The sequence below is a fragment of the Onychomys torridus genome, chromosome X, assembly GCF_903995425.1.
Source record: "Onychomys torridus chromosome X, mOncTor1.1, whole genome shotgun sequence".
NCBI classification, from domain to species: domain Eukaryota; kingdom Metazoa; phylum Chordata; class Mammalia; order Rodentia; family Cricetidae; genus Onychomys; species Onychomys torridus.
In genome coordinates this window covers 55,009,636-55,022,296 of record NC_050466.1, presented here as the reverse complement: position 1 = coordinate 55,022,296, position 12,661 = coordinate 55,009,636, and the positions used below count along the sequence as shown (strand labels likewise).

The 12,661-nt window shown below is 36.9% G+C and overlaps 1 protein-coding gene across 3 annotated transcripts in view; it reads left to right on the top strand.

Annotated features, from left to right (window-relative positions):
- Arhgap6 (Rho GTPase activating protein 6) overlaps window positions 1-12,661 on the top strand; it is a 254,670-nt gene that overhangs the window by 178,858 nt on the left and 63,151 nt on the right. For all 3 annotated transcript variants that reach the window (XM_036175165.1, XM_036175166.1, XM_036175167.1), the window contains exon 3: window positions 11,733-11,804. In XM_036175165.1, the coding sequence (XP_036031058.1) occupies window positions 11,733-11,804 (72 nt within the window). The remainder of the gene's footprint in view (window positions 1-11,732; window positions 11,805-12,661) is intronic.

The window sequence follows — 12,661 nt, the reverse complement described above, 5'->3', positions numbered from 1 at the left end:
CAAATATATGAAGTATAGTAAAAGATTAAATCTGATCAAGTTGCCTTTAAAGGCCCTTTTAGAAAGAAGCTGCCTCATCCATCTACTCCAGTAAAGGCCAAGAATGACAAATACTTTCTTGAAGGTGTTTCTGTAACTTTCTTCTTGGCTGCTTTCCATTAGAGCTGAAGACTGTTGTCATGTATAGTTCTCAAGTGTGTGCTTCTGTATGACTCAGTTCTAGTACAGAGCAGGTCCCTGATTCTTTAAGTCACATGCTTTGTGCTTTAGTGTTCTCAAATAGTCTTTCATGGTCTGAGACAATATATTTTTCCATCCAAGGTCTTGTCTCTACTAGTCACAATGACACACATTTATATATGTGTGTTGGAGCACCACCTACTATTGCACAAGGCCTTGAAATCTTGAACAAAACTCTCAATACTGCAGTTTCTAAAATATCCTGGCATCTTCCAAAGATTTTAAGAGTACCCTGTTCTCTCCATTGTGATCACTGCCTAAAGTAAGCTTGATAATTGCAAACAATGCTCCATCCTTGAAATATGATCAGAATCATTCACATTTATGGGGAGTTCTTGGTTTATCGATGGGTAAAATAAAAGTAAATAAGTATCCTTTGAAATTAATTGCTGTTTTTTTTTTAAACTAACTAGGCCTATTAGATCATTTGAGATCAAATCCTCCAGTCTGTTTAAAGTTTCACTTAGTATTTATAAGATGTTTACAAATAGAAATCTCTGGAACAGTATGTTTAAAAACTCTTCACTTAAAAGAGTAGCAAACTGTAGCTCATGAGCCACCAGCTCAATGCTTGTTTTTATAAATAAAGTTTCATTATTAAAACCTAGCCATGTCCATTCATTCCTTTATTGTCTGTGACTTAATTGTAAGGCTACAATGATAGAGTTGAGTAGGTTCAACAGGGACTAGGTGGCTCATAGAGTTAAAAAAATATTTATATACTATTTTGACCTTTATATAAAAAGCTTGACAACCCTTGATTTAAATTGTTACTATTAATTTGATACAGTAATTCATAGCTATTATCCATGTAGTTCAACTATACTATGCTATTCAGTTAAACTTCTTCATTGTTTGAATTTTATTTTGTAATTGGGTGCTTTTGAATGGTCAGAACTTTATAATTTTCAGATTTTAGTGCTTACACATGTGAATATTTTTCCAAAGTGAGATAGTTACTTCTTTAGTAGAACTAAACACAAAAGAAAAGTAATGTTTCATGAATTTCTTAAACAACTATTATCACCATATACTCATAGATAAATAAGTAGTATACCATATATTTGTAGATATACAAGTAGTATGTTGAATAGACGATTTTAATAATAAGATAATCTCCAGTATGGATTAATTATAATTTCATTAGCACTGTCTGGTTTGATGACTACCAACTTAGAAACTTTTATCTATAAGGAGTTATTTATTTAGAGATTTAGAGTTCTTGGCAATCTGACCTCCCTCCTTCTACTTATCATATCGTAAACTCATACAGATTCAAAACGTCTATGTAGGTATACTTGGCATGACATGTCTGGTGGACCTAAACGTAGAAAATCACGAAGCAGTTTTAGATCTTCCACTATTAAGATACATTTACTAGAAGTTACAAAAAGTCTATTAAAATGGCTTAAAATAGTATTTAACTTCATGAACAGTCCAGGAATAAGGTACTTCCATGTGTTCGGTGACTTTCTATCTTTCTTTGCTGTTATCAGTGGAGCCTCTTGCTGTTTGGCTGGCTTTCCTCATCATCATGGAATGGTTGCAGTAACCTCTGGCATTGTTATGCTTATAGTAACATCAAAAGATCAGGAAGAGTAGTAACTTCCCAGCCAGCGGTTTTGTAGGAGGGGAAGAAGCATTTCCACTGTTGTCTCCTAGCAGACTTCTCTCCCTTTTCACTCCCTAGAATTGAAATGCCTACTGGTTCCTTACTGGGTACTGGCAATCAGGACTATATCATAGGGATTAGCTTGAATTTATAGAGTGCTTTGCAGAGGCTGGAGCGAAGGACCATCCCAGGAGGCAAGAAGTAACAAAATGGGACAAGAATGAAATAGAGTGAGTGAGTGGAGGAAAGGCAGTAGACATGGCCTTGGTAATATCATCTAGCTCTGTATACAGGTGATAGAGAAGAAAATAGTCTAAGTTTCCATCCAATTGTGTCGTCTTCCAGTTACTGTATCTAAGAGAGCTATTTTTATGGGAGCAACTGGCAGAAATTCTTAGGAGTTGCCAAGATTTAAAGTTCATGGCTTAAGGATATCAGATTGGCTTGTCCATTATAAAACAAAAGCAAAGTAAGTGGAATTAGTTCCTTACATAGGTTAAAAATAAATCCCACTCCAACCAGGCACAACTGTCAGACTCCATCTTATCGTGAAATACAGGCTTTGGCTTTGTATACAAATAATGTATGCAGGCTTTGTGTACAAATAATGATGAAATTCTATAACTTGGGGATGTTTTTCTTTTTAGAGTTTGTTTGTTTTTTTTTAAAAAAAATATAGGATCTTATGTAGCCCAGGCTTGCCTCTCTCCCTATGTAACCAAGGGTGGCCTTGAATTTCTGATCTTCCTTTATTTACTTCTGAGTACTAGAATTACAGGTGTGTGTCAACACCTCTGGTTTTCTATTTGCTGGAGATCAACCCAGGACTTCATGAATCCTAGCCACCAACTGAGCTGCATCCCCAGTCCCTATCCTTGGATTTTATTCTCTTGGGTTAAAAATTCAAGGTGGTTTTTTTTTTTTTTTAGACGAGTGTGATATTTTTAACTTGTGTTCTCCTTCCTACTTCCTTTCTTTTAAAGTCCAGGAAAGAAATAAAGCCAAAAGAAATGATTTGATTTAAAAAAAAATTGTTTCTGGTTTGATGTTTAGAAACTTCTTTATCTGAAAACTAAGTGTCTGATTAGACTAAGTTAATAAGTATCATTTTCTCTGTTAAGGGTAATGAGATGAAAGCTGCAAATTGGGAGGCCTGGAAGAATAGGCTAACTCCCAGCTTTGAAAAAGACAGCAGTAAGCCTGCTCCTTTTGGACATGTGCTTATGATGTTTTTTTAAAAAGTCCCTTTTTTAAACTCATAGAACTTAAATGTGGAAAAATTGACAGTGGGAAAAAGATCCTTCTAGGGTATAATTTGATCATGACCACTTGTTGAAGCAAGTGATTACAAAGAATGCATCGTTAAGGAAAAACTGTAGCTGGGCTTTTAAGCCGACATTCAAGCCTGGGGATCAGCTTCACTACCTCACATTTTGACCGAATGAGGGGACATGTTTAATAAATCAAATATCTTAACGATTTTGTGAAATAGGAAAACACTTGCTTTGAGATCCAAGAATCTGTGGGAGTTATTTGTCCCTCTTGAATATCATAAAGAAAATTTTTTAGAACTAATTGCCCTGACAAAATAATTTACACAAAACAGAAAAGGATTTTTTTTTAGTGTTTAATTGAGCTAGAAGCATGGTGACCTCTAACAGTTGAGTCTCATTACAGCAGTAAGAAACTCACAGAATGTTCTCATTTTGTGAGCACAGCTTTGTTAACTTTACCACCACTTCAGCATGTAAACTATGAGGATTAGTACATTTCACAAGGACTTTGGGGGAGCCTGCACTCTAAGAAGGAGCATCTCTATTGCTTAAAAATACCATAAAACACTTCCTTCTCCAGGGAAATGCAGACACTTTGAAAACAGATTCTGGAAATCTGAGTCCACATGGTGCTATAAGGATGGAGAAACAAAGTCTAATTCAGTGGAATTTGTGCCCAGAGAAATGACATGATGCTCATATTCCAACATGCCTTCTACTTAATTTATAATTGATGGAAGAACTTCTGGAGATAGGATGATAGAGAAATAGATGTCTTGTGGATTGGGTGAAATAACATTTCTTGATGATGACACTCCAGTACACATACAAATATGCACAATTGCTGGCCAGTGTTGAATACATGGTGGGGCTATGTTGGGCTTAAATGATTTTTTTCAGATTTTTAGTATAGGCTATTTTTCTTTTCCAGACTTTTTATTTTCACTCTCTGGAACTCTGCTTCTACTGAAGGAGCTATTACACCACTCTGAAATCTGTTATATTGTCATGTTTGTTCACCAGTGGAATGCTTATCCAAAACGCAGTGGTTCTCAACTTGTGGGTTGTGACCTCTTTGGGGTCAAACGAACCTTTCATGGGGGTTGCATATAAGATATCATGAATATCAAATATTTACATTACGATTCATAACAGTAGCAAAATTACAGTTATGAAGTAGCAATGAATATAATTTCATGGTTGGGAGTCACCACAACATAAGGAACTGTATTAAAGGGTCACAGCATTAAGAAAGTTGAGAACCATAGCAAAAGAGTTATATTACTAAAACTAAAACATTCAGAGAGTAGAAGAACCAGATAGAAAGGATTTCCTAAACCCTGTAGTCACCATGTGATTTATTGAGAAAAACCACCAAAATTCAAAGGGTCCAGAGAAGAGTAACTTTATTCCCTGGGGACTGAACTACACACTAGCCTTTGCAAGCATTCTTAGGGACATCCTTCACTCATCTGTCCTAACACCTAGTAAAATGGTCACAAAGGCATTTCCTTGTGTGGTTTCAGTCAGGTTTTCCCAGATCTATCTCTAATACTAAACTCCGGAGTTCCTCAGAAGAACAGATAGTGTCTGTTTATCAAAGTTTAAACTACTTCTTTAACAATATTCCTGTTCCAAACTAAAATTAAAATATAGCATTTAGTTTTGCCTCACCTTATTTTGGGAGGTCTACTGCATGAGGAAAAGAAATAATGAGTCTTCACTTTAGTAAGGAATAAAACAGTGTTAAATATTTTGAGACAGACCTTACTGTGTAGACCAGGCTGGCCTCAAACTCACAGAGCTGTACCTGCCTCTACTCTGAAGTTCTGAGACTAAAGTTGTGCATGACCACACCCAGCATGTATTAAATATTTTTGTAAGATATTCATATTTTATAAAACTCACTTGACTTGTAGTTACATAGATCCATGTACACATAAATGTATGTTACATTTTTATGTATATATATATATATATGTGTGTGTGTGTGTATTTAAAACAATATATATTTATCAGCATAGATGTGCGATGATTACAAATATATTTCTGTAGAAATTGGAGTTCTCAAAAGCAAGTCAAAAGATAAAGTTTGAATAATTTATGAAGAAAAGATTTAGAGAGCCCAGGACTCTCAGATGGTTTAATCAGCCACCTCTGAAACCATCACAAGGGCCATAAAAATAAAATTGGCTGAGACTCTTAGCTGACCACTCCCTTTTTAGCAAGTATGTTCCACCAAATAGTAGCCACAATTAATGTTTTGTGTCAGTTTGGGCATGTGTTTTTCTTCAGATGAGGAAGATGGCAATAGCAGATTATTTCCATAGTTTCAACCAGGTCAGAAACTATGGCTTTGTGAGTTATCTCCCTTCTTGTCACAAATTTGAGTTCCCAGTTCTGTGAAACACCTTAAGAAACAGACCAGGCCTCCATATTTTCACACTTACCACATAAATTTTCAACCTTTACTCAAAATCCTTACTCAAAACAGTGGGTACCCGGAAGAAAAACACTTTTAAAGGTCATTTTTAATTTTTGAATAAGTTTTGACATACTGAAACGTTACAAAGATGATAGAGCATTTAATTTTGAGCCTCATATTTTCCCCAATAATATTGTAGTGACCTTGATATAGTGCCATCAACAAGATGATAGTCTGGATTCATACTTGCATCAGTTAGTATCTGATTCTGTTAGTATCCTCCCTTTGTTTCAGGATCCCATCCAAAACACTGCATTACATTGAGTTGGGCGTCCGTTTCTTTTCTTCTTTTTAAATAAACAGCTTTTCTCAGTCCACATAGCTTCTGTAAATAGCTTGACCTGGTTGAAAAGAAAGTATTATGGTATCTTTCTTGGGAGCTGAGTGGCATCCATTCAGACCACCATTCAACACATACATTCTTTCACACCTCATCTTGCCACACCAGTAAGGAAGAATTCCTTGCAGTGGGGAAAGAGAAGGCTGTTTACTCCAGGGGGGCTTATTTTAATCCTAAAACCTATAGTTGTGAGGATTTGGTACAAAGTTTACTAACTATAGGTAGACTCTCATTTCTTTATGAATTGAAGGGAATTGTTCTTCTTCCTGAAATTCAACCCAATAGTTAAATTCTTAATAATTTGTAAACATTTTGATATGGTTCTGTCTAAAACGGAAGTGGAAACTGGGTATCAACTGGAAGGGAGAGCATGAAGGTTTTCTTTACATTGCCTGTGTGCATTACTGTGTTCTCTACATAGAATTATGCAGAAAGCAGTGGTTCTCAACCACAGGAGTTGTGAGTCCTGTGGATATTTGGTCATGCCCAAAAACATTGGTAGTTGCAGCAGAATATGAGCATATGCTCTGGCAGCTAAGTAAATAAAAGCAAGGGATGTGGCTCTGTAGCCTATAATACATAGGCTAGGTGACCATGCTCAGACTTGACACAGGGCAGAAGGACTTGGTCCTGCCTCAACTTAGTATGCCAGACTTTGTTGACTCCCCAAGGGAGGCCACTTCTTTGAGGAGTGGATGGGGGGTTGGGTGGGGGAAGGTGAGGACTGGAGATGGGGAGAAGAGGGAACTAGGATTGGCATGTAAAATAAAAAAGAAACTTCGAGGCCAGCCTGGTCTACAGCCTGGTCCAGGACAGGCTCCAAAGCTACAGAGAAACCCTGTCTCGAAAAACCAAAAAAAAAAGAAAAAAGAAAAAAAAAGAAACTTCTTTAAAAATAAATAAATAAGAATTACCTGGTTTCACAGTTTCATATGTCACTAGCGCTCAGATTGAGAACCCATGGCAGAGACTACTATGTGTAGTTTCTAAAGGGTCAATTCCTACTCTACCACCCACAAGTCTCTTTTTATATTTATCCTCACTTTTTCCACTAAGTTCTCCACATTGCCTATGAATTCCTTTGGTTTGCTTTCTCTGGGAGTCTATTTTTCTGGTTCAACTAAATAGTGAGGCAGCTATGGCTGGGAAACAGGAGAGGTTGTGCCAAAATCATCCTGCCAAATTTTTCTCAGCAAGAATTGCTTTTAAAGGATTGAACAAGCTAGAACCTCTCTTTTAGGCTCGAATGGGTTTGCAAATTTCAGTGCCTGCCAGATACTATAAATGAGTGTAATGGCTCAGAATTAGGTGACTGTGCTGATTTAAGGTAAGTGTGAGGAATCTGAGACATAGAGATTTTCTGCCTTTCTTGAGAGGATAAAACTCCAGATTTGGGTGGGAAATAACCAATATTTTACATCAACTCTCAACTGCTAAAGATCATTCATTGTACATTGATCTTCACATGAATAGTAGCAGATTGGATGTGTCTGTTTTGTGCCCCCTGAGCTATATTCTTGCTTATGTCTGTGATAGAACCAAAGGAGACCTTTGGCCCTGGTGCCTACTAATTCTTTCTTTGCCTTCATTTCATCATTAAGTGTATGTAAACCCTTCTCTTTTATTAATTAGTTTTCATCACTGTTACCAAATACCCAAGAGGGAGCAGGAGAGACAGCTCTGCATTTCAGAGCACTTTTTATTTATGAATGGGACCCAGATTCAGTTCCCACAGTCTCAGAGTGGCTTACAATCATATATAACTACAGTTCCAAAGGATCAGACACCTTTTTCTGCAGGCATCATGCACTGTACACAGTACATACACATACATTCAAGGAAAACACTAATATGTATAAAACAGAACAAAATAAATATTTTTAAATAGCAAAGGAAAATACTTAAAAGAGGCACACAATTTCAGAGGTTCCCACCTATAGATTGACTTTATTGATGTTACACCTATCTAACATCAATGTATGATGAAGTAGACCTTCATAGTAGGGAGCATGTAGTAGACAAGGTGGCTTGCATCATTCCCAGCAGAGAGGTGGAGATGAAGGTATGTTTTAGTTTGTTCAATCCCTTAAAAATATATCCCACTGGATAATTTATAAACAATTGGAATTTATATGGAGCTTGTAAGTTGGTAAGTCTAAGATCAAAGGGCACATCTAGAGAGGGCCTTCATGTTTCATAACATGGTCATAACATGGTGGATGGCATTATAGAGAGACAAAGAGAAAGAATAGCTTCAAGCCCTTTCTAATTAGCATTAATCAGTTCACAAGGGCGCATGCATGATTTCAGGTCCTTCCATTAAGCCTACACTTTCCCACACTGTTGTAATGAGATCTAAGTTTCTAAACACATACTTTTGGGACAAGGCCCAAACAAATCTAAGCAGGATTTTAGAAAAATAAAACCTCTCAATTATACTTATCTATAAGAATGTATTTATGGTGTGATGGAAACAATAGCAGGGCTACACTTCTGGTGTGTATTCTATCTTAGAGAAGGAATTTGAGGAACATGTCCCCATCAAAGGCATTTTGGAATGAGTGCTTCAGGTTTGCCTTCCATGCATCTTCCTTTCATCAGGCATTGTGGAAGTAAGTCTTCATTAATGTTCTCAGAGGAGATGAACTGAATGAGGCTGAAAATTCAACAAGAAAGATGTAGTGAAGATATTTCCCTTTTCTGAATATCTGAATACCTGTGGTCTCATCTTTCCACCTCTGCTCCGTACATAGATCAATGAATAATCAGTACTTATTGAACATGTCCTATAATCTAAGTTCAGGGTATTTATAACCTTATTCTATCTATACAACAGTACTTACAGTCATGTCTATCTATGTCTCCTATTTTATAGATGAGGAGACTGAGGTTTGAAGAGATTAAGTAACTTTTCTGTGGAAAGTGATAAATTCCAAACCTGTTTTACAGAATTTGTAATGTCAAAGCTAGTACTCTCCACATCTGCCTAGGTGGTAGGGAAAGAAGATATAGTCCCTGTCTGAGGAATGTGCCTGTGAGACATGCCCAAGGTAATTCAAAGTTAGAGAAGTTGGGGGGGGGGGTATATAACAATCTTAACCTCTAAATAGTCATGAAGAATAGCATGAGTCATCATTGATGTGACAATTCATATTTTGTAATAGAATGCATCAACATGTAATCTACAGAAAATCTACTCATCTTACAGTTGCCAGAACTGAGAATCAAAAAGTTAAAGCACAAAGCTCCCTAAGCCACAGGTGGTGGAGCTTCGATTCAAAGTCAAATTTCTCCACTTTCCAAGTAAGAGTTATTTTAAGGAATATGCTTTAGAGCAGATCACAGATGCCCATAATGAGACAGGAAGACAACCAGCCAGAAGGATTGTGTGTATGGGGATAGAGCAGTGGGAGAGGAGAATGATTGAAAACAAAGTGTAATGAAACATATGTATAAAACCAGCTGGATCAAAAACAGAGAGGGAGAACAAGGAAAAAGAGACCATGATAAATGAAGACCCCATGGGAATAGGAAGAAGCAAAGTGCTAGAGAGGTCCCCAGAAATCCACAAAGATACCTCCACAATAGACTCCTGGCAATGGTCGAGAGAAAGCCCAAAGTGACCTACTCTGGTGATAAGATGGCCAAACACCCTAACTGTTGTGCTAGAACTCCCATCCAATGACTGATGGAAGCAAATGCAGAGATCTACGGCCAGGCCCCAGGTGGAGCTCCTGGAGTCCAATTGTCGAGAAAGAGGAGGGATTGAATGATTGAGAATTGTTGAGACCATGACTGGAAAAAGCACAGGGACAAATAGCCAAACTAGTGGAAACACATGAACTATAAACCAATAACTGAGGATTCTCCATCTGGATCAGGCCCTCTGGATAAGTGAGATAGTTGATTAGCTTGAACTGTTTGGAAGTCACACAGGCAGTGGGACCAGAACCTGTCCTTAGTGCATGAGCTGGCTGTTTGGAACCTGGGGCTATGCTATACTAACCAAAAAATACAAAAATTAAAATAAAATTAAAGACAAAGACTTGTGGCTTCTCATGATGAACTCAGTGATAGAACACTTGGTTGGCATGTGCAAGGTCCTGGATTCCATCCCTAGCACCACAGAAAAGTCTCTTAGGCTTTAATAGATATATTGTTTAGTTATTCTGTTCAGTCAAATATGTGAATTAAAGAATTAGAGGATTTTTTTTAGAAGGAAATGTTATTACTGACCAAACACATTTGGTGATATGAACCAGCAATAAAGAAAACATTGCAAAGTAAAAGCACCATCAATCCTATTTGGAGAATAGATTAGAATCTTATGTAGTTAGTGTGTTTTATCTTCTGTGTATATATAATAAGTCACAACAGTCCCTAGTAGCTAAATCAACTCTTAGAGCTTTAAGATATGAACACACCAGGGATGAAAAAGAATGACTCTTGGCCACTGTACAATTGATTTACATGTTTTTGTCATTTTACAAAATTCATGACTCCAAAGGTGAAAAATCCTACTATTTTCATTTTGTGGGAAGAAAATGTTTTGGACAGGATATTGGAAGGAAAAGGTATTAAATGTGCCTGTTACCTATATTGTGGTGTTCCTGCATTTCTAACACTTCATGGCAGAGAAGAAGTTGGGAACATCTGAAGCCCTAGAGGATCTCAGGAATGCTCATTACATCCAGAGGTTTTACTCTGTCATTTCCTGCTGTCAGAGTCTTGTTTTATAAATTTTATTTGGTGGTATCTCCTTTTTATGACATGTTTTAGTGTGTCCTGCAAGACAATTCTTAATCCACTTTTTAAACAGTTCCCTTGGGTATGAACTACATTTTCTCTATTTGGAACCAGTGTGGATTCCTGATCTACAACCCTTATGTGTTAAGCTGAATAATTCCAAAGCATGTTCTGGCAACAATAAATGACAATATTTTATGGTGACATCCCAGGAATTTGATTAGAGCTGCCAACCGATATGAATGGTATCTTTACTATTTGGTGAGTTAAGCAGAATACTAAGTACATTTGTTAGAAGTATCAGATACTAAAAAAGAATATTCCCCACTTCTAGTGACACATCTGAAACAACTCCAGTATCCATCAGTGGGTGAATAATTAAATTATGGGACAGCCATTCTGTAAAATGATATGCGTGCCCCAGGGAGAAAGTAGATCTGAATTTATGGACTTGCACCAGGCTTGTACATTAAACATTTTATATACATTGTTTCATTTAATTCCCACAACAAAACCATGGAATTCTCACTATTTACATAAGAGCACAGAGACTTAACCAAAGCCCTGCAAGTTATACATGTTATGGTAGTAGTGAGGTCTGAATTCTGTGGGATGCCAAATCCATTTCCCTTTCCAGTTACATTGTAGGAGCTTATGAACGTCAAAGCTATATGTGTGTATAGTTGATTCTGTCATGGAGATTTTGTTCAAGATGAACTCGTATAACCATGGAGAACAGGAAAAGCCTTATGTAATAGTAAAAACAAACACATCTGGATGTCAAAACTGAATTACATATGAACGAGGCTGGTTTCTAGCTCTTCCCATGATTGGAAGAACATTTCAGAGTGTATTTCAAGGCTGGTTTCATGTGCTATAAGTCAGGGATTTTTCTGGTTTTCTAAGAGATATTTCTCTGTTTACAGTGTTGAATTCTATGAGTGAAATAAGAAGTCAACTGCAATTATTTGTAATGTGGAAATCATTTGTATACTTATTATTTTTAACAATGGCTTATTCCTTTAATATTTACAGATGGACAAAAGAGAAAGAAATCTTTGAGAAAGAAACTGGATTCCCTAGGGAAGGAAAAGAACAAAGACAAAGGTAAAGGGCCAAATTGACTAAACCCAATGCATCTTGCAGGGAGCATGCTGCTTGGATTGGGTTTAAATTTCAAATTGCATCAATTTAATCTGGTTGGGTTCTATTATGTAAACTACATTTCTGTAATGGTATGCCATTGAGAGCCATTTGGGTCTACTCCTCTGTGTTTGAGTATCCCGTTGTTGAACTGATGATTCAGCTGGTTTGAGCAGTGGGTGACTACAGCCATGGTTGTGGTTCCAATTACTCTGTCCAATCAGCTACGTCTAAAGAGGACCTGGGTTGAGTAGCCATGGCCAGCATGCCTAATACTAACCAGTTGTTTGGCAATGCAGACAATTAAGCAGGACTAATTAAATGAGAAAGAGTTTGCATTCATCTACTATGACTACAGAAAAGAAACAATCTTCATCTCATGGCTTACTAAAGATAGGCCATGGTCAGCAATTTTGTTAGATCACAGAATGCTTCATTTGGGCCCCATATGTTTTCCGCAATTACTGGCTTTCATCGTACTGATTTGTGTCCATTTCTATGGCTATTTATGGAAATGACACTTGAGCTACTCTTTCAGAGACATTTGTTGTCAATTTAAGTTGTAAAGGTCACAGGGACCCCATTAGCACAGTCTAAATTTTTTATGACTTGTTCTCATTGTGTTACACGAACTGATTGTTGAATGGTGTAATTGAGTGAATGTATGTTTATTTTATGTGCCACAATAAATGAGTGTTGAATGAGGAAAGACATGTGTCTCACTTTGGAGTTCCCATACATAGTAACTGCACTTATGCTTGTAGTGGAAAGCAATGGCTTTTAAAATAAATGCATTACAAATTGCACTGGATAAGCCTTAT